The sequence below is a fragment of the Lycium barbarum genome, chromosome 3 (assembly GCF_019175385.1).
Source record: "Lycium barbarum isolate Lr01 chromosome 3, ASM1917538v2, whole genome shotgun sequence".
In the NCBI taxonomy this organism is placed as follows: Eukaryota; Viridiplantae; Streptophyta; class Magnoliopsida; order Solanales; family Solanaceae; genus Lycium; species Lycium barbarum.
The window spans coordinates 144,578,581-144,600,801 of record NC_083339.1 but is presented as its reverse complement, the minus strand read 5'-3'; the positions used below and the strand labels follow the sequence as shown (position 1 = coordinate 144,600,801).

The 22,221-nt window shown below is 37.5% G+C and overlaps 1 protein-coding gene across 2 annotated transcripts; it reads left to right on the top strand.

Annotated features, from left to right (window-relative positions):
* Nucleotides 1–1,368: 1,368 nt before the first annotated feature.
* On the top strand, nucleotides 1,369–21,842 carry LOC132633303 (transcription initiation factor TFIID subunit 2). Of its 2 annotated transcripts, XM_060349619.1 has the most exons (25): nucleotides 1,369–1,754; nucleotides 2,381–2,711; nucleotides 4,158–4,303; nucleotides 4,385–4,451; nucleotides 5,942–6,141; nucleotides 6,274–6,427; nucleotides 6,739–6,823; nucleotides 6,932–7,023; nucleotides 7,623–7,748; nucleotides 7,835–7,888; nucleotides 9,583–9,651; nucleotides 9,941–10,038; nucleotides 10,132–10,476; nucleotides 10,588–10,675; nucleotides 10,826–10,951; nucleotides 11,087–11,143; nucleotides 12,265–12,344; nucleotides 12,430–12,472; nucleotides 17,698–17,784; nucleotides 17,870–17,959; nucleotides 18,278–18,336; nucleotides 18,455–18,545; nucleotides 18,621–18,786; nucleotides 18,933–19,116; nucleotides 20,121–21,842. In XM_060349619.1, exons 1-25 carry the CDS (start codon nucleotides 1,636–1,638, stop codon nucleotides 21,691–21,693), a joined length of 4,530 nt encoding a protein of 1,509 aa, XP_060205602.1. In that variant the 5' UTR covers nucleotides 1,369–1,635; the 3' UTR covers nucleotides 21,694–21,842. The 2 variants fall into 2 exon arrangements, with proteins under 2 accessions (XP_060205602.1, XP_060205603.1); XM_060349620.1 differs by lacking the exon at nucleotides 1,369–1,754 and having other exon boundaries at nucleotides 2,574–2,711; nucleotides 4,142–4,303.
* The last annotated feature ends 379 nt before the right edge of the window (nucleotides 21,843–22,221 follow it).

Sequence of the window (22,221 nt, the reverse complement as noted above, 5' to 3'; positions counted from 1 at the left end):
GATAGACACTTAAACTTGCTCAAAGTGTATTTTTCAAACACATTTGAATTGAACACCTGCGCGTGAGGTCCAAATGCCAATTATGTAGCGTGGGGTTAAGTTTTGTCAGGTGATGTTTTTGGTTTTGCGTCTTGCGTATTTCAGAGGTCCAAACAGAGCCCTCTTTTTTGACTTTTTGTGTTTTAGGCTTTTACCTCTCCTTTTCATATCTCTCTTTCTACGTGTCTCATTGTTTTTAATTACTTTCGCAAAGTTAATAATGAAAAATACATCTAAATGGTTATTTTTTTACCCTTAAATAATTTTTTACCCACTAAAAATTATTCGTATTATTTTTGTAAAAAAAAATTATTCGTATTATTTTTGCTGGAAAAAAAATTATCCGTATTATTGGCTTAATACCTAAATGGACACTTAAACTTGACATGTTTTGTAAGATAGGCATATAAACTTACAAGGTGACCAGATAGATTTTTATCCTAAGCGTGTGAAGGATTTTAAAATTGCTAAGTCAGAATACAAGCCAATAAAAAAACGGAAAAGGCTCTTCGTTATACTTTAGGGCCAATTATACCCTTAAAGTTATACTATGTGGTCAATTATACCCTTATGTCTAACTGCTGCCACGTGGCATCATCCCAGCCCTTCAAAATTATTTTACCCTCAAATAATTTTTTACCCACTAAAATAACTCAACCCGACTCGATTTTTTTCCAGCAAAAATAATACGAATAATTTTTAGTGGATAAAAAATTATTTAAGGGTAAAAAAATAACCATTTAGATGTATTTTTCATTATTAACTTTGCGAAAGTAATTAAAAACAATGAGACACGTAGAAGGAAAGATATGAAAAGGAGAGGTAAAAGCCTAAAACACAAAAAGTCAAAAAAGAGGGCTCTGTTTGGACCTCTGAAATACGCAAGACACAAAACCAAAAACATCACTTGACAAAACTTAACCCCACGCTACATAATTGGCGTTTGGACCTCACGCGCAGGTGTTCAATTCAAATGTGTTTGAAAAATACACTTTGAGTAAGTTTAAGTGTCTATCTGGTCACCTTGTAAGTTTATATGCCTATCTTACAAAACATGCCAAGTTTAAGGGTCCATCTAGGTATTAAGCCTTTACCCTATCTTTATAATAGTCCTATCTCGTACCTTACTTTTCTTGTAGGTTTATCCTTCAAATTATTAATGTGTGAGATTATATTACGACGAGAAACGATACAATCTATCCAAATCATTGTATTAATCAAAATAATACAATACGATACATTATGAAGCAATACGTAACAACCATCCAAACAAAGTGTGATTTTGAGGCTATATAAGCCCCTTGGCAGAGTGCAACATAACATAAACCAGAACCATTTGAGTCAATGCTCCCTCGTGTACCAATCCTGCGTTGTCGCAAACCATAGATTTTCTTACTTTTACGGATCAAATCAACGGTCCAAAAATAAAGCGACCGAAATACGAACAGCCAAGATTCAAAATTAGAATCTAGGGCACGGATCCGACCCAATTTCAGTTCTATAAATCAACCCCCCCTTGGAGTCCTGTTTACACCCAATTTTCTTTATTTTATAGTGCTAGTGAGGAAAGGAGTAAGAGTATATGTGTGTTGAAGAATGGCGAAAGCTCGTAAAGGGAAAAGCGAAGAGCAAAAAGGGGATAATAATTCTGAAACTGTGGTTCGTCATCAGAAACTATGCATCTCTATTGACATGGAAAAACAAAGAATTTATGGGTCTGTTTTCTCCTTCTTCTCTCTTCAATCACATTTCAACTTATTATTATTATTCACTACATTTTTATTATTCAACTCAACTAGGGTTTTAAGGACCAATTACTTACCCTTTCAAGAAAACTGGGAATATCCAAACTTCTTACTATGTTTTAACTCTTTCATACCAATGTAAATTTCAAGAAATTATGAATTTTAGAAAGGTACTACGTTTAGGAGAATAAGTGGGTTTCTTACTTCAACAATACCAATCTTTTTGTCAGCAAGTAAAAAATTTTTGTATATAATCTAGACAAATACTACGAGAGGTGGGGATTCACTTGGTTTTCTTGGAAAATTAAACTTAGGTCTTTAAACGTGAAGTAACAAATCCGTTTAATCGTGTGCTATTAAATTAAAGATATGTAGAATGTATCAAAATGTCCTTTAATCTTGTGGTCTTAAACATGCCCTGTGGGAAAGTTGGAATTAAAGAGATGCCAAAACAGGAAAGAATCATTCTTTTTGAAACAGACTAAAAAGAATTGAAACATAGGATTGTTTCTCGCTGGTATTAGGATTGTTGTTAGCAAGTTATGCGAACCCTAGACACTAATACTAATTTGGGTGTTAACTTTTTGGCATTTCAGTTACACAGAGCTTGATATAGTTGTACCAGAAAATGGAATTTTGGGCTTGCACGCGGATAATTTGGTGATAGATAGTGTTACAGTTGATGGGGAGCCCACAGAATTTGAAGCTTTCCCGCACTATTTAGCCTTGGAAAGTGGGGATAGATGGTGCTCTGTATCATCAACTACATCAGCTGCTGATGCAGCTGGCTCAACTTACTTGTCACATCTAGATCGAGAATTGCTAGCAAATTTGCTGATTATGTGCAGAAAACCCGCGAATCATGATATTGAAAGACAGGAAGAGCATTTAGAGAATGGGGTGAACACTTCAGCTGAAACCAATCAGGTTTTTAAGTATTTCTTTTAGTTTTTGGCTCGTCGCACAAGCTTTAGTGCTGCTGGCGCTATATCTTTGATTCATAGTTGTTGTGATCGGTATTGCAAGCGGTTGCATGTTTTATGATGGAAAATGACATATTCCTGCATTTCGTTACCTGGAATTTTGTGAAATATTTTCTCCATGAATATAATTTCCAGCAAAAGGTGAAAATGAGTTTTGTCACTGATGAGTGGAAGTCATTTTCCACTACAAGGTGAAAATGACTTGCGTGGACTTATGGGCGGAGATCATTTTTTTTTTTAAAGTTAACAGGCGGAGATCAATTTTCTTTAGAAGTATCTTAACATAACTTGCTTGGGTCTGGAGGAATATGATTTTCAAGAAAATTAGGTGAGAATATAATTTCATCATTTTGTGTAGAAAAAATGATATCACTCATTGTTCAGTGTTTGGTTGGGTGTAAACGTAGGTGCAATACAGTAATTGTACTAGGCGTAGTATGGGTATGAGGATTATGTTTTATTGGTACTATTGGGTATTAAAGGTTGATATCAATACCCAAGTTAGTGCAAGTGAGACCAAATAAGAATTGAAATTTTTGTGGGGGTAATGATGTTATTCTTTACATTTCTTTTTGAGGAAAACATTTTCCAGGTCTCTTGAGCATAACATTTTCCATTGTACTAAGTACACCCTATTCCATATCACTTGCTTCATTCAAAATTTAGACAGGTGTGTTTGGTATGGAGAAAACGTTTTTCGTGGAAAATATTTTACCCTAGGAGGTTATTTTTTGAATCGTATTCTAGTGTTTTGTCTGGTACAAAGTGGGTGAAATATGACAAATACCAGAAGAAGTATAGTGTATAAGCATAGTAATTTGGTGATAATTTTAAAATAGGCAAAAGCGTGTAAATGTTGATTGAAGTATGTGCCTTCTCTTCCCATCTATTAATCCACCTATTTTACATGCGAGCAAATGAACACGAAGATGTTATTCCAGAACTTTCGGCTCATCCACAATATCAAAACTTTAGTCACATAATTTTTTGGTGAGATAGCTTGAAATGTAGAATCTTTATCCGCACATGAATATTTAACTTTCCTCCAGCAAAACTGATGCGTTGCCATACTTTGCACAAAATTATATTTTAAAACTTAAGGACCATAATCAGCTCAAAAGTTGCAAATGGACACGTCTCAACCGTATAATACTCAAAAGGAACTTGATCACACACACACCCACAAAAAAAAAAAAGGACAAAAGGAAATGTTGTCTCAAAATTGAAGGGCCCTAGTCAGAGTAGTGGTGCAATATAATTGAAGAAAGTTTGTCAATCTACTACTTTAATCTATAGAGAGATGTCTTATAATGTTGATCAGATTTCCTTTAGGACATTTAAGTAATGAGGTTTACACTTCTGTGACTTATGTAGGTTATGTTGAATGCAGAATGTGAAGAAGGTCCGTATTGATTATTGGGTAGAGAAGGCTGAAACTGGAATCCACTTTGATGGTGACGTTTTACACACTGACAACCAAATTCGGCGTGCACGATGTTGGTTCCCCTGCATGGACGACAGTTTACAATGTTGCTGGTAAGATGCAAGACTTGTTAAACTTTTGGATACTGTTTGAATTTAAGTTTACTATATTCATTCTTGTTGCTCCTTCTGCAGCTACGATTTGGAATTTACAGTGGCCAGTAATCTAGTGGCTGTTAGTACTGGAAGCTTACTTTATCAGGTGGGTGGATAAGCTACATCTCTACTTTCGAGCTAGTCTTGTGAGGGGTTCTCGTTGAGTGTGGACTTGTGCTAGCACTAGTTTGCATGGATTGTAGAGTGTTCTAACATTAAGATCAGTGATCTTTTGGTCCTTAAAAGTCCATTAGATGTTACCTCTACGATGCAAGAATGAGTATCAGTTGGTTAGTTGATGGCAAACTATATTTATGATTTTTAAGTATCTGTTTTTTTTTTCTTGATTCCTACTCGTGGGATGATCCTGGGTGCATTTTTGTTGTTTTTTTCTTGATAAATATATTCGTGATAATCATTTAGTGAAATGGTAATTCCTGATCTTAGGTTATAAATTGGTTAAATACCTGGATAGCCCCTTAAACTTGGCACTATTTGTAAGTTAGACACTCTAACTTTACTGGTGACTAGACAGACACCTCAACTTGATAGAAATCTGTGACCTATAGGTCAGGGGTTTGAGCTGTGGAAGCAGCCACTAATGCTTGCATTAGGGTAGGCTGTCTGCATAGCCAGCGGGATGCTTTGCGCACTGCGCTGCCCTGCCCTTTTTATGGTTTGTTGGCTAATGAGGTTGTGTATAACCGATCAATTACTATAAAATTTTCCTTATAAAAAAAAAACAAGGATAAAGTTTCATGTATGCTCGACTTTTACAATTGGAACGAAGGACAACCTCCAGGGTAGAAACGGTGCTTAAACTTCTTTGCGAAGTAAGGTCTTGGTATGATAGAACATATATCTTCAGGAAAAGGTTGGGGAAGAGTAGATGTTACATCTGTAGTTCTTGAATATTGCTTTGCCGCTGGCTCTCATGCAGTTGTCACGCCTTATAATTGTGCTGGCTGTGATTTAGTCTTGCCTGAATGCTGTTAGAGATTCCTCGGCGATCAAATGTTGTCAAACTGCGAGGTCTTTCTTTATCGTAGGTTTTGTGAGGGGCTGATCATGGCATAAGAGTAACTCTTTCACCCCTTCGACAATCCCCTCCTTTGTGTGAAGGTAAGGTTTTTGGATGGATTTTGAATCTATGAATTGACTAGGTTTTTGTTCAATGGTAGTAAAGAGAGAAATGTAAAAACAGAGGGACGTGATTAGTTTTCAACTTTGTGCAGCTTAAATCGTCCCAGAGTAACTCTGAATTCATTTGTGTCTTGTTGGAATGCTCTTCATAGTCACAAAGGTGTTAAATCTAGTTACTTTTATTGGGGGATGACCAATTTGTCCTTCATGTTGCAGTTTGACATTGATTTTCAAATAAAAAGAAACCGTGAGTTTACAGTTCATCAATCAGTATCAATCTTTTGCTGGATGCACTTTGCCCATATAATGCAACCAATGTATTCCAAATGATGTCCTTTCTTTGCTTTTTCTTTTTATCCCCAATGAGTTGTCCAGAGGTGCAGGACCAAATTTGGGTGTTGGATGTCTAACTTAGTTTTCCTTTTTTTTTTTTTTTTTTTTTTTTTCCGGCAGGTCTGGACCGAGGATGTTCCTGCTCGTAAAACTTATGTCTACAAACTAAGTACTCCTGTTAGTGCTCGATGGATATCCTTGGCAGTTGCACCATTTGAAATTCTTCCTGACCACAATATTACTCATCTCTCACATATTTGTGTACCTGCTGACTCAACAAAGCTACGCCACACTGTGGGATTTTTTCACAGTGCTTTTAGGTATATGTAACTTTTCCTCATGGAATCATCTTTGCTTGGACTTCTTTTCACTTTTCCGTCCTGCCCAACCCCCCTGTTACTCATATTCAATCAGTGGACCTCAAAGAAAATCTCTTCTTTGGTTTTGAACAGCTACTATGAGGACTACCTTTCTGCATCATTTCCATTTGGGTCATACACTCAAGTTTTTATTTCTCCTGAGATAGCAATATCCTCAGTGAGTTTAGGAGCCTCCTTGAGCATCTTCAGCTCTCAATTACTATTCGACGAGAAGGTCATTAATAAGGTATGCTTGTATAATGAATTGTCAAAGTAATACACAGGAAATTTTGGATTTTGATCTTCAAAATTGTAGAAAAATCTAGTGAAGTCAACAAGGAAAATATGCAGAAGTAGTTTATGCTTTCAAATTTTGCAATCTTTTCTGCTCCAATTCATGCTTACCTTTTATTCTGTTGCCCTTGTGTTACTCTTCTCCCCAGAAGAATATAGGTGATTAGAGTGGCTTGCATTAACAATTGGTTGTCAAGAAAATATCTTTGGTCGTTTTTCTTCTTCCTTGTTATTTCTTTTGATGGGTTCAGATTTATTTAACAGACCATAGAGACGAGGATTAAACTTGCTTATGCCCTTGCAAGACAATGGTTTGGAGTGTATATCACCCCGGAAGCGCCAAATGATGGTAAATTGTTGGACAAGTTAACATGTGATAATATATAACTTCTGTATCTTAACTAATGTGATAATATATAACTTCTGCATCTTAACTATGTGTCATTAATACTTTCAGATTGGTTGTTGGATGGTCTTGCTGGTTTCTTGACTGATATATTCATCAAGAGATTCCTTGGCAATAATGAAGCACGCTACAGGAGATACAAGGTTTGCTTCTACTTTATGGTCTTTTTTAATTAAAATGATGGTGGTGTCCGGGCCAGCTTGTGCGCACCTCGACTACTTCACCAGCTATCTGCCCCCTGCCGTCAGCACAGGTACCGAGTAACTCTCCATCTAGGCTTAGTTAAAGCAGAAGAAATCACCCAGTGTTTCTTTTGCCTCCGCTAGGCTTGAACTTGAGATCTCATGGTTCTCCTCTCACTTCATTAACCACTAGACCACGCTCGTCTATTTTATGGTTTTCATTCGCAAGCAACAGGTCTATGTTTGCATTTTATTTGTAGTTCCATCAACAATCTATAGATGGAAGCTTGCAGCTCTCTTAGGCTCATAATGTCACCGTGCCTATTCATATGACAAGGCAGAATAGGCACATGATAGAGCAAGAATGAAGCTTTTAGGTTCATCAGTTGTGTTATTTGTGTTGATTGTCCGTAATTTTCATACCTAGCCTTCCTTTTCAATACCATATTTAAAAAATAGTTTGGTAATTTAGGGTCAAACTTCAGAAGCTGTATCTTGGACATCTGTGTGTGTGTGAGAGTGTTCTTCTTTCTTGATCTTACTTCCCCGACGACTTGCAGGCTAATATTGCTGTTTGCAGAGCAGACGATAGTGGTGCAACTGCCCTAAGTGCTGTTGCTGCTTCAAAGAATTTGTATGGCACCCAATGTATTGGTTTATTTGGAAAAATAAGATCGTGGAAGTCTGTAAGTGATATGTTGTCATTCACTGTAGTTACAAAATATAGTTGTTGATCAGGTCTGATCCCGGAAGTCTGTATGTGTCTTAATAGGTTGCAATTCTCCAAATGTTAGAAAAGCAAATGGGACCTGAGTCATTTCGCAAGGTATGAGCCTTATAGCAGCTATTATTCTCTGGTGCCACCTTTATTCTTTGAAAAGACATCTTAGAATCTTATGGCTTTTAGGTGTACATGCATCTTGTTAGAAATTATTTTATTGGCTTCTCTATTTTATTTCTGAAAAATTAGTTTAGCTTAATATGTAAGATATTTTAGTAAAACACGCAAGTATTTGTATATCCTTTCTGGCTAGTGCAATTCTCAATCTCAGGTTCCCTCCACGTATAGATAAAAGTAAATCAACCATTTTATAGCTCATCAACTCGTCAACCATAGGTTTTCAATAATATATGTGTTGGAAACGAGAGTATGAAAAAAGATTTTTTTTTTCCTTATTTGATCAGTCACAACCAGGTTTTCCATTGATTCACCTATGATAGTGAAGTTTCTTGTGTCTTAATAAAAAATGTTTTTTTTTTTTGAAACTGGTAACTGTTTGATAAAAATGAAATATTCCGGTGTACTCGAAGTTGTATTTTATTTTAACTCTAAGAAAAAGAGATATTATCCCAGCGGCAGGAAGAACAGATCTTAATTAGTCAAATTATTAGCATAGGGCTGCTATAATTTTCGAAGTACATATGCTTGTGATGATGACAAACAAAATGCTATGTGAATTTTTAAAACTAATACTATCAAATGAATTGTAATACACAAGTCAAATTAACTTTGTAAAATTTGTGCCTAGTAAAATGATGTCACGTAAAGTAGGAAAGATAGTATATGCATTTTAGTGGTTCTGCAGCTTTCCAATAACTAGAAAAATGATGCTACTTTTTTTTTTTTCCTCTCTAATTGCTTCATTGGGTATCCTAAAGCAGGCCCCATCTTTCTTAAAAAATGGTGCTTACATGGCTAGCTGAGATGCCGGTTGCTCAGTCCTTTCTACCGACCTGAATATGCATATAGATAGAAGAAAAGTTATTGACTGTAGAGTTACAACACGACTTGCATTCTTGCTCTCTTGATCTCGTCCACTGTCTCTCTCCTCTTTGTTCTTTGCCTCTCTTATGAGATGTCTTCGTTGCGTCAGAAAGTATGTAGCTCTTGGAACCAATACCATCTCCATTCATCTCCATTCACCATGCATCCTTGTGCCGCTTCAATTCCATTGTAGTTGTTGCACAGGTTTGATTGATGCAGTTACAGTGATGCGTAATGAACTCCTGAATCAGTTATGTTAAGAGCCAAACACTATTTTTTTTTTCTGTTCTGGGTTGAGGAATGTGATGTTCAAAGCTTAGTTCGGTGGTATTATGGTCTTTTCCGGACACGTACTCTCCTGTTTGGTAGAAAAGGATATGCCGGGGATGAAAATATGTGCAGGGTTGTTCCATATGTATTGTTGGTAAGAGAGAACCTTCTTGGAAGAATAGGATAGTACTGCTGACACAGTGTGTTTGCTCTCCACGGTAAAGAAGGCAATACTCTTTTGGAGATTTCTTTATGTTGTTTAAGTTACAGAAAATTTGTTATGGAGAAGGCGGGTCTTTTGTATGTTTTTCTTTATGAAATGAACATTATCACTAATGGGCATCAAGAAGATGTAAATAGTGCAGCTATTACAAAAGATACCAAGTACAAAAGAGATTCCTTAACCCCATATGATGTATGTTATAGTAGTTTTATTTGATGATACTGATTACTTATCCTTATTTTTGCAATCCTTATTTTTGCAGATTCTTCAGCAAATTGTTTCCCGAGCTCAAGATGTAAATCGGTCGTTGAGAACCCTTAGCACGAAAGAGGTTTTTTTCTAAATCAGTTCTTGAAACCATTTTGTAATAGTTTATCCTCCCTGTAACAAAGCAAGAAATAAGCTAGCCTTTTAGATACAGTTTCTTGTATTTCACATGAAGCATGTGTCTTTTTGCCAAAATGCATTCAGGACCAATTCAGTGGTTGTGCTTGATTTTATCTTCACTTTTTTTTTTTTTGGTTCTGGTAATGCTAATTAAGTGGATTACATTTGCATCTTCATCACCTTTTGAATCATTTAGTATCTTTGTTTATCTTATTTTGCACTACAAATTGCAGTTTCGGCACCTTGCCAACAAGGTTGGTAATCTTGAGCGCCCCTTTCTTAAAGAATTCTTTCCACGTTGGGTCGGATCATGTGGCTGTCCAGTGCTGAAGTATGATTTCTCCTGCAAGCTTCTGTGCTTACTTTGAGTTAGGCATTGAAATTGTTTGACTGACATCTGTTTCGTCTTTGGTGCCTGAACAAGAATGGGATTCTCCTATAACAAAAGAAAGAATATGGTTGAGTTAGCTGTATTGAGGGAGTGCACAGCTAGAGTTGCCTCAAGTGCTACTATGACTAATGGTAAGCCTGACTCTGAAAAGCAAGAAGGTGATGGCTGGCCTGGCATGATGAGCATAAGGGTGCATGAGCTTGATGGCATGTACGATCATCCAATTCTGCCTATGACCGGGGAACCCTGGCAGCTGCTTGAATTTCAGTGTCATTCTAGACTTGCAGCAAAACGTTTTCAAAAAACCAAAAAGGGCTCTAAACCTGATGGTTCGGATGATAATGGTGACGCAGTGGCTAATGTAGATACTCGTGCAACGTATGTTTCATGTATTTTTGTCTTACATACTCTTCTCTTTAATCTTAAACAGTTTTTTGTTTGTTCACCATTTAATGTATCTGGAAATTTATTCTTGCTGTGGATTTACAGCTCTGACTCCCCGTTGTTGTGGCTCCGGGCAGATCCTGAATTGGAGTATCTTGCTGAAATTCATTTTAATCAACCGGTCCAGATGTGGGTAAGTATTGTCCCGTGTTATTCATGAAGTGCTGTTTGTATTTTAATATTCCCAGCTTAATTTTCATTTTGTTTGCACTTTTTTCCCAGCTTAATTTTCATTTTGTTTGCTCTTTTAAAAAATCCTTATGATATTGTTTGGATTCCTAAGATAAATCAATTGGAGAAGGACAGAGACGTGGTTGCTCAGGCGCAGGCTATAGCAACATTAGAATCATTACCACAGCTTTCTTTTGCAGTTGTTAATGCTCTCAACAATTTCCTTTGTGACTCTAAGGTGTGCTTTCATCATTAGCCACTACCGAAAAGTTACATATCTCCCCTCGCCCTTGTTTCCCCATGCTTTATGCTAAGCTTGGTGAAATCATTATTTACCTTCTATTTTGCTTTCTAATACTTGGGGATGGCTCAGGCCTTTTGGAGGATTCGAATTGAGGCGGCGTTTGCTTTGGCTAGTACAGCATCCGAGGTAAAGGTCTTTTTTTCTTTCCATTCAGATTAGTAGTTTATTTTTTGGCAAGTGTAGTTTCAGCCTTTTCGGCTGTCACATTGTCGTTTTATTTAAGTACCCTTTTAAGCATTGTGTTCATTGATGCCTCTGATTTTCCGTTGGTATTGGATTATAAGATCTCTCAGTTCTCTCTACACGCAATATGCGGTTGCTCCATTCGCTACAAAATGGGAATTTTATGTTTTCTGAGTCATAATTTTCATGTTATAGTTTCACCCAACTGACTTGAGACTTCATTCATATGGCTTTGAATATGGTATTTGATGACCTTGATATAGATATCTTAATGAAGACGGGGCAGTAAACACTACTAACTTTCCTCATGGCAGTTCTTTTCATATGGTAGTACCCCACCCTTCAAAACTCCCATACACTGGTGTTGGACAGTGGCACGTTCTCACTTATGCTCCCTCAGTGATTTGAATCCCTGAACCTTTTGGTTGAAGATTGGGAATTCTTTCCACTAGGACTATCCCTACACTGGTGTCTGACAGTGGCACGTTCTCACTTATACTCCCTCAGTGCTTTGAATCCCTGAACCTTTGGTTGAAGATAGGGAGTTCTTTCCACTAGGACTATCCCTCTTTTGTCATCCCTTCATTGTGATCTAAAGAACTTGCAACTCATCTATGATCCAAAGCTCTTTTGTCTTCGTGAGGGTAGGTCTTATCTTCTGGAGTTAATTGACATCTATATTCATGCTCAATGATTACAATTTAAATGTCAACCATAGAGAAGGATAACAATTGACGCTGATTAATGGGTGTTTAAATGACTTAAATTAGTTTCGATCTTGTGAATTGGACGTCTCATTGGCACATTAAAAGCTCCTGGATAAAGACGTAAGTTAAAGTTATTTCCCTTGTGTATGTCCTCATCAGAGATTGCCTAGTGAATTGCTCACCCTAATCCATGAGGTGTGGATTCTTTTCTCTTGAAATTGTGTTTGTGATTTTCATGTTCTTTGACAAGGCCAGATGTTCTTGTACTTCTCTGATTTGTGGGTTTTCTTTCTTTACTTATCAAGATTATTGGTGTGCCCTCCTTCACATTAAACGATATTTTAAATTCATGGTCAGGAAACTGATTGGGCTGGCTTGACTCATCTTGTCGCATTTTATAAAACTCGAAGATTTAATGCCAATATTGGACTTCCCAAGTGAGCTCTGCATACCTTTTCGCTGGCATCTTCACCGTTTTTCTGCAATTTGTGATTCACATATTTTTTTTCTTTCCCTTTTTAGGCCAAATGACTTTCGTGATTTCCCGGAGTACTTTGTACTTGAGGTAATGCAATGAGGTAGGATGTGAATTGTATATACACAGTTGTGAATCAATGTGCTGGTTATCTGAAATTAGACATTAATTAATTCTCCATCTTCTTGATTGCTCGAAGCTGGAGGTTGGGAACAGTTTTATTTTTGTCTGTATCCCTTCACGCTGGGCATATTTGGGATTTTGAACCGCTGCAAATCAATGAGATTTGACTAATACCATGGATTTTTATTTCCTTGTCGTTCGGTACCTTAATTATTTTATTGATATTGTAGCAAAAAACTCTGTAAACTATATAATCAGGAAGTATACCAAAAAGCAGGGAACTACACAAAAATATGGTTCCCTCTACGGGAGACACCTAACTTTTTTTGGTAGCAAGAACCTTGTGAGTGCAATAAAAGGTTATAAAGCCAAAATAAATGCTGTAATCTGTATGATGTTGTATTCCCTCACTTCAAAAGCTCTAATATTCATTTCCTTTCAAAATTCTTACATAAGTTACAGGCGCTAGCTGACCAAATTGATCGCCATAAACTCTTGCTATCTCTGATTGCCTGGTGTAGTTTTTGTTGTAAGCAAGGTCAAATATATGGCTAGACACTTTAATGTCATCAATTCCCACTTGCCAGATAGCCATTGTAATGACCATTTAGACACCTCTACTGGGTGAAGTAGTGTCTCTCAGACATCCGAGTCTGACCCACAAATCTTCATGGTTGAGTGCCTTATATGTTAATCCGAAGCAGTTCCAGTTGAAACTTTATTTTAAATTCTTTTTGTGACGGCCTGACTGATAGCCTTCCAATCACTGGTGACGCCTCACCTTTTGTTTCATCCATTTTTTCTTTTCTCCAAGCCCTTCTTCTCAAACATTTCTGCTTTGTGCCAAAAAGGAGCTTGAAAGAAGAGAATCAGAGATTGTCGCTGTTGGATTCTTCGGCATCTAAACCAATTCTCCTCCATTCAGCAACTAGAATCAGGTTTCTAAACAACATTGGAATTTCTTTTCTTCACTTAAGTTTTCTATTAGTGGTCAGAGGGTGAAAATGATTTTATAGGGAGAGGTAGGGTCCGTGATGGCTTGTATGGTGATATGGGAGGATGTCTGGTTGTTTCTAGTTTATGTTTCTTGGAACTGGTTTAACGATTTTCTATTCTTTTTCGAATCCAGAATGGATAAATTTAGAGAGAATTAGGTGGAAGGATTTTAGAGAGGATTAATACTGTCATTGATACGAAACAGGATTGAAAACATGGATAACGTAAATAACACGGAATCAAAGATAGGAGCTAGACCTACTATTTTTTCCTGATGAAGTAAGAGTTGTATGAAGCTATTAATAACAAAGCATCCTTGAATGCAAGAATCGCAAAAGTGGAACAGGCAGCTCCTAGAAAGGACAAAAGAACTTATCATAGAGGGAGCTAGACCTACCATTAATTAGAGAACTCTAACTAATTAAACTTTGAAGCCTAACTAACCTCTTAAGATTTCAACTTATTGTAACCCTAAACTATGAAGACCCTCAAGAGATTACTAACTACTGAAAATCCCCGAGAAAAGTAATTAAGCATTCACTATGAATCAGTCATCAACTAACACTAATGAACATTAACGAAACAAAGCCTTAAAGAAATTAAAGGCATAAACTCATAAATACATAAACAGGAGTAGCTACTTACTACAATGCACCTTACTACCACGACCCACCTTACTACTTTCATGGACCACTAAATGAAATGCAAACTTGGCTACACCTAACTTTTATACTCGTGTTAGTGGTGATATAAGTGTGCTTAGTACTACCTCTTTATGTGGGAGAAATTTCTTAGTGTGAGGTATTTCTTGATATTGTTAGAAGTAAACATTGGAAGGAACTTAGTGAAGAAACAAAAAAAAAATTATATCTATTCTCATGAAGCAGAAAGGAATAACCGCATGGAGAGCGGTAAACATATCTAGTTTCCTAATCTTGATTCTACCTTTGAAGTTGAGCCCCCTTGTGAGAAGTGTGAGAAGATTATCCTTGAAGCATTAAAGCTTAATGAAGTCTTGAATGAGCAATTGAGTTTCAAATCCTTTGTAAAAAGTACTCAAAGAAAAAGAAATAGTAAAAGAAAAGATCGGATGAACGATGAATTGTTGCTCTTGAAGAGGTTTATCTATATCTTTATTTTTTATTTGTTGTTATTTAACTATCTTAGGGTTATCTGAATTCTCTTTAGCAATCTCTCTTGAATTACACAATAGATATGTAATTCTTGTATGAGTTCTCTATCTTCCATCTTGGACTTTTTCTTAGTTTGAAAGTTAAGCTAATTGGTGTCTAGCTTTTCTTTGAATGTTCTTGATTTCAATTGATTGCATTTTTTTTACTTGATTCATACCTTCTCTCTAGCTATACTTAATTTAGCGATTATTGTTAAATGACAAATGTGCAACTAATTCATAGGTGTGTGTTTGCTAATTAATAACCTCAAATCCTATTCCTTTTTTTTTTTTTTTTTTGGTGAAGGTAACATATTGTATATATTTATATAAACAATACCTGAGGTTGTGCTGAAACCATATTTACAAGTGAAAGAAGAAAAACTGCTTCAGAAACCTAACAAAAAACAAGGGTGTCTATCATTGAAGCAATAGCTTCTATATATCTCTGATTGGACCAAAAGCAAAAGAGTCTAAAGCAATTCAACTTAATCTTCTGAATTGAATTGCTAATATCATCAAAACATCTGGAATTCCTCTCTTTCCAGACTGTCCACCAAATACAAGCTGGGACAATCCTCCATCTATCTCTGTATATCAATCCTGCTCCTGCTTCCTCCCAACTTAACAAGACTTCAATTATCGTCTTTGGCATTGTCCAAACAATGCCTCTAAGGCTAATGAAGATCTTCCATAACATGTCTGTGACCCTGCAGTTTAGGAATAGATGGCTGACTGTCTCAGCTTCTTCACCACACAAGTAACACTTTGAACAAAGATTGATTTTCCTCTCACTAAGATTGTCATGTGGCAGCACCACTTCCCTAGCTATCAACAAGGAGAAGCAAGATACTTTGTATGATATTTTAACTTTCCAGATGTTCTTCCATGGCCAGTTGGCCATCTGTTGGTTATCTTTGTTGAGTAGCTTATATGCTGAACTGACTCTGAAGAGTCCTTTACTGTCTATTTGCCACCATAATCTATCAGGTCCCCCTTCTGTACCTTTGAATTCTTCCAATCTACTGAACAGTTCTGCTAGTCTATCCACTTCCCAATCATTTAGGTTTCTTCTGAACTGAAAGTTCCATCCCTGTGTTGACCATGCTCTATCTACTGTTATCTCTTTCTGTAGGTCCAAGGCATAAATGCTTGGAAAAAGATCTTTTAGACATGAATTTGCTAGCCAGTTGTACCCCTAAAAAGATGTTTTACAACCATTGAATACCCTGATAGTAGTGTTAGCCTCCATTAAAGGCCAAAGTGCTCTGATAGATACCCATTAACTCACTCCATAAGGGGATTTTACTTCCTTTGTTATCCAGTTGTTATCTTCACCATATTTTGCTCTGATTATGTCTACCCAGTAAGCTTGAGGATCCTGAGAGTATCTCCACAACCATTTCAATTTGAGTGCATTGCTCTGCCGTTTCAAATTTCTGATTCCTAAACCGCCTTGTTTCTTCCTGTGTATCACCTTGCACCATTCAAGTAGATGGTATCCCTTTTTCTCCTTGTTGCCATTCCATGGGAAATCCCTTCTAATCTTGTCAATCCTCTGTATAACCCCAACTGGGATGGGAAATAGAGACATCAATTCCTATTCCATTATCCTTTACTTGCTTTTCATAGTGTTCTTGGGATTGGTTAAAATTCATAACCTGTTCCTTGAATCTTGTGGGTCAATTCGTATCGATCATGTATGATGTAATCCACTACTACTTGCATCATGGACAACCAATAAGTGAGTGCTAAAAGATCTCAAGAATTATGAATCATGATTTTTTAATCCGGAACAAAGGTTTTGGTATCACTTCCTCTTTTTGGGAAAGTTTTTGGAACGTTACCGCAGTCGAATCCTCTTTTTTGGGGCAAGGTATTGAAACGCCACAATAAGCGAAATGCTCTTTTTTTGGGACAAGGTATTGAAACGCCACAATAGTCGAAATCCTCTTTTTAGGACAAGGTGTTTGGAATGTTACCCCAATAGAAATGAACTACAAAAGATAGTAACTCCTTTTGGAGAGGAGAATTAAATTTAGAGCATTATTTAGTGGAAATATAAGCTATTTTATTTTAATCCATACATTCATTCATCTGCCGATACATCTACAGAACCCAATTGCAAAATATCGTCTTCATTAGTCAGTCTAGGTGGCAATTAGTGGGGATGGAGATGGAGAGGGGGAGAACTGACTAATTGGTGGTTAGTAATGGTGGCTTGAGGTGAAAATGATTGAGGAAGTGGATGTGTTCAATCAGAAGCGTTTGCATTGGTTTTTGGACTTCTTTAATTATTACTATTTTAGTTACGTGCGCCTTTTTTCTGTTCAAAATTACATCTGTCTCTATTTGGTTGGTTCATTTGACATGTTAGCATCGAGTGTATATCACGCGGGCTCGAGTGTCCAAGGAGACCCTTCTGTCAAGTAGAAGGATCAAAATAGTCACTTGGAAAGTTAAGGTGTCAACTGGCCGTTGGTGACAATTTTAAGTGTCTAGCTACGTATCTGGCCTGGAATTTTGATTAATTTATAGAAGTGGTATGTTATTTGAAGTACTAGTCCCTCACCTAATTGCTTTGCCTAGTCCTTTTCCGGCTTGTTCAGGGAAGATTGACCAACTTCACCCTGCTTGAATTTGGGTTCATTTGAATTTATCTCTTATTATCTTAGTGCAATCACCTTTCCAGTGTCTGCGTGAGATCCCAGCCTTTTCAGTGCAATTTGTTCACGATCATAAGGTTTTTGGCAATCCTCTGGGTCTCAACTCGTATTCTGAAGTTGGCTTTCAAGAGTGGTTTGGTTTAGGTGACACAGAACTCTTCACCATTTAATGAAATTTAGCAACACTTGCAATGCATTCTTGATTCTATAGGTTTGCCTAATTCTTAGCCGTCCCATACCATTACTGAGCTGGAAGGTGCTCTTATTGATGATGATTCAACTCTCTAAAATGGACTTTTATGCTTTTATATGTTCTTCTTTTCACTTTAACCATTCTTTGCGCTGGTCTTTTTCCCCAGGCTATTCCACATGCTATAGCTATGGTTCGAGCAGCTGACCAGAAAAGCCCTAGGGAAGCTGTTGAATTTGTTCTACAACTTCTGAAGGTGGTCACTGTAGTTGCTTGATTCTACTGGCATCTCCTAGTGCTAATATATATTTTAATGTATAAGTTGCTTTGGCTTCATGCAGTACAATGACAATAGTGGGAACCCCTACTCTGATGTCTTTTGGCTCTCTGCGTTAGTCCAGTCCATTGGTGAGCTTGAATTTGGACAGGAGGTATTCGTCACTTTCACAAATCCTTGCCAATCTGCCTGATGAATTCCCTGCATTTTTCTCTTCTATTCAGATTTTTTGTTTCTCTTATCCGTTTATCTTCAATTCTTTAATGACGGGGTTGAGCATAGATTTGTTAGGAGCTTTTTTTTTTTTTTTTTTTTCCCCTTTCTTTCTGTTCATTCACTTCTACCACATTCCATGATGTTTCCTGATTGCCAGTTATATATGGGTTTTAGGGCCATTTTCTTCCCAAGTTAGCTTTCTTATTTCTCAAACAGAGACTACCTTTTTGATGGTCAACCTGTTGGCATATTGCAGAGCATTGTCTATTTATCATCCCTTCTCAAGCGAGTTGACCGGCTCTTGCAATTTGACAGGTGCATTATTTTCTGAATTATTGGATAGGGTGGGCTAAGTGAACTAGCTTTTATCACCATTTTTTTTTTTTTTTAAAGTCAACTAGCTTTTATCAATGATTTGAGAATGATCTAACAGGTTGATGCCAAGTTACAATGGTATTTTGACAATTAGCTGCATCCGATCTTTGACCCAAATTGCAGTAAAGCTGTCAGAGTTTGTTCCTCTTGTAAGCAATTTCCCTTTCATCTAGTACCCCCACTAGGAACTGGCATATGTAGATTATCATTATTGGTGGTTGCAGGATCGTGTCATTGAGCTTATTAATCCATTCCGGACTTCGAAGACACTGTGGAAAGTTCGGGTTGAAGCAAGCAGATCGCTTCTTGATCTGGAGTTCCAGCGCAACGGCATTGATGCTGCATTGACATTGTTTATTAGATATTTGGATGAAGAGCCAACTATAAGAGGTGCTGTGCAGTTACTAATTTTGTCGGCCCAGTCATTTTTTCCGGTTGATGAAATACAGCCTAGTTCAGATTTTCCCTGTTGGTTTCTGTTAATTTGTTCGATACAGGTGCAAAAAAGTAAATAATAATTTCTGTTTTGACCACAGGTCAAGTGAAGTTAGGCGTGCATGCCATGCGTTTATGTCAGATAAGAAATGAATCTGATTCAGACAGTGATGTGAAGGGTGAAATCCTAGTTGCTTTGTTGCACCTGCTTGAAAGCCGAACCTCATTTAACAATGTTATTCTTCGTCATTACTTGTTCTGCATCTTACAAGTCCTTGCTCGAAGGTACTTATTCTGTTCTTACCTGTTATGCATTTTGGTAAATGGTACTTCAATCTACTCTGCCGTCGGTGGGATTACACTGGGTATGTTGTTGTAATCTACTCTGCTGTCTGCTGGAAATGACAAGGGAACTTGTTTTCTTGCTCCTGTTAGTTGTGTAGATTCCTAATTAAAGCGTCTTGGGCTCTTGGCAGGGAAACTTGTTTTCTTGCTCCTGTTGTGTAGATTTCTAATTAATACGTCTTCTTTTCCCTCTAAACTTGCTTAATGTCTGGAATCATTTTGTCGGTGTGATTTACACGGTGATCCTCCTTTGCCACTTACGACATATTTATGCATGATATTAAAAAGTGCATGAGAGCGAAATACTAAATAGATTATGTGATGAAATTTGTGTACGTCAGAGCATGTTACAAACCGTGAGAACAAAATTCCTTAGAACTCTGTTTGTTAGAGCATTTTTATGTTTACTTTTCCGAAACCTGTTGCACTTTGGAGTGTTCCCCTCAGTCTGTTCTATTTGGAGCACTACCTTTTCTGGAGTTGAGGATTAGGGTAGAAAGTTAGTAGGTTGTTGAGCGGTTCTCTCTTTCCTGTGGGAGAGCATGGTTCGAGCTTAGAACACTTCTCTGCTCCCTTTTCCACTTATCAGTATCATTACTATTATTTTAGTAGGATCTTCTTCTTCAGTTGTATTACTATTGTTGCTTCTTGTAATTGAGGTATCTTTACTATTTTTGCTGTCAATACTTTCCTTTCTATAGTATTTTCACTGTAGCTTGTAGTCTGGTAATGGCCAAACCTATTTTTTGAAAACGCTTTTCTTGGGCTGAGGGTCTATCGGAAACAGCCTCTCTATCTCTCACAAGGTAGGGATAAGGTCTGCGTACACGCCACCCTTCGCAGACCCCAAGTAGGTTCACACTAGGTATGTTGTTATACCATTTCTGGTAAGCAGTTAGGTAGGATTTTTATTGTTTACTGTTTTAAAATTTAATTTCTTTCAGAGCGCCAACACTGTATGGAGTGCCAAAAGATGAAACTTTGAGGATGGGGCATGCCGCATTTTGTAGCAACCTTCAGAATCTTTTCGCTGATCTTGTCAAACAATCTAAACCTCCTGAATGTCCTCTGGAGAACCTTGAAGATAAACTTGATGGTTCAGCCATGGCAGAAGCTCCTCACGAAGCAGATGCTCTTCTGGGCAATGAAAATGCGAAAGCTGTTACTAGCTCAGTACCTGATAGTTTATTTGTATCTGAGGTCCGGAAAGCAGCAGATGATAAAGAAGCAAATGACGCTCTATTGAGTAATGAAATTACAAACACTGCTACTGGCGCTATACCTGATAGTTTGGTTGTTACAGAGGTCCAGAATGAGGCAGAGGATTCACTGAAGATCAGCCACGAAGTAATGCATCCAGTGGATGACCTCCCACTGGCTAGTTCCACAGCTCCTTCTAGAGAAGAATTTGTCTTACCTGACAATGAGGAAACAAAGCCAATGGGGCCCCCAGCAGCTGATATCCTTGCAAATCGTGATCAAGGGAAGCCGGTAGTCAATCTTGGACGAGATAATCCAGGAATTTCTGAACCTTCCAGAGAACCTGATACTGTTTCTGCAAGTCATGAAAGAAAGAAGCCTGTTTTCAAGATTAAAGTGAAAAAAACTGTTGCATCTTCTCAAGCCGAGGATCATGAAAATGCAATGATGGACAAATCTCATGATGGTTTTCGTGATGTTGACCGTGGGGCAAGTAGCTCAGTTTCTGTTGATGCACCTCAAAGAAATGTTGTTGAAATATTGAGCAGTGGTAACAACCAATTCCCTGAGGATGTCAACTCTTGTCATGATGTTGGATCTCATGTTACTGCCAGCATTGGAAGTGTCAAAGTTGCAATCGAAGGTGAAGAGCTAACGAAGGAGTTGCAATGCACCGCTGAATCAAGCAAGGTTCTTTTGGTGCCACAACCTGATGATCACTTATCGACTGGTATCACGAGAGTTGATGATCCTGAGGTTGAACCACATAAATATGCAAGTTTACATTTGCTGACTATGCCTAACCTTCCAGTTCACGGCAAAGTTAAGGAGAAGAAGAAAGACAGAGGAAAGAAACGAAAGCTGGAGGGGCGCAAAGATGACCCAGAGTACTTGGAACGGAAGAGGTTAAAGAAGGAGAAGAAACGGAAGGAGAAAGAGTTAGCAAAGCTCTTGAAAGACGAGGCAAAGGCTTCAACGCCCGTGGGGAGTCAGGGAAAGAATGAGCTGCGAGGTACCCAAGCAGAGACAATCAGGAATGATCATCAGACAAGTTTAGTGGAGCAAGAAAGTAGAAAAGATGAGGCTGAACTGAGACAGGTGATGAATGGTGCAGAGGCAAAGGCAACCTCTTCGGGTTTGTATAGTAGGAATGAGGATATTGGGGCTAAAGGAGCAAGTGTGCAATTGAAACCCGGCGGCTCTAGTGGGGTGAAGTTAAATGTAGATAGAGGTGACACAAGTGTAAATGCTGCGCCACCTACTTCTTCACATAAACTTAAAATTAGGATTAAAAACCGAACGCTTGGAAAATCATGATTTGTGTAGTAAATTTCCTCGTAGAAATAGGTAATTGTTTTGTATTTCTTCTATTCAAGTGTAGCTTTTAGTGGCAGAGCTATCATGTAAGAAATTTGCTTGTAGGGAGTCATGAGTACATGTACTAATAAAAAGGTGTTTACTCCTCACTGCGACCTCTGTGTATTGTTTTGTTTCTACTGCCTCTAGTGCCAAAGGTGTTCAGTGTCGGGGTTGAGTTTTGCTTAATCATTTGGTTAAAGGCTGGCATAATCATATGTTTAGTGTTAAAAGCTGGCATAATCATATATTATGTCATGTGTTTAATAAAAGGCTAAAGTCATAAGCGGCTCTCTAAATTTGTCATGAGATTTCTTCTATCCATCTAAACGGACGGACGCTTGTTCCAATTGTCCTTCTGAATTTGTACCATTTAGACACCTTTTTGTTGACATGGCAAAAAACGTGTTTTTACTCTCTTTAAGCACGTAAAATCTAATTTTTTTTCCCAGCTTATACACCTAATTAATAGCTAATATAACCTAAATA

Bases quoted from the DNA above. Each gene is read 5' to 3' on its own strand.
- LOC132633303 (XM_060349619.1), top strand. From the start codon at position 1,636: ATGGCGAAAGCTCGTAAAGGGAAAAGCGAAGAGCAAAAAGGGGATAAT. The intron at 1,755-2,380 runs GTCTGTTTTCTC...TTGGCATTTCAG, and splicing joins GAAAAACAAAGAATTTATGG to TTACACAGAGCTTGATATAG. The intron at 19,117-20,120 runs GTACTTATTCTG...AATTTCTTTCAG, and splicing joins TTACAAGTCCTTGCTCGAAG to AGCGCCAACACTGTATGGAG.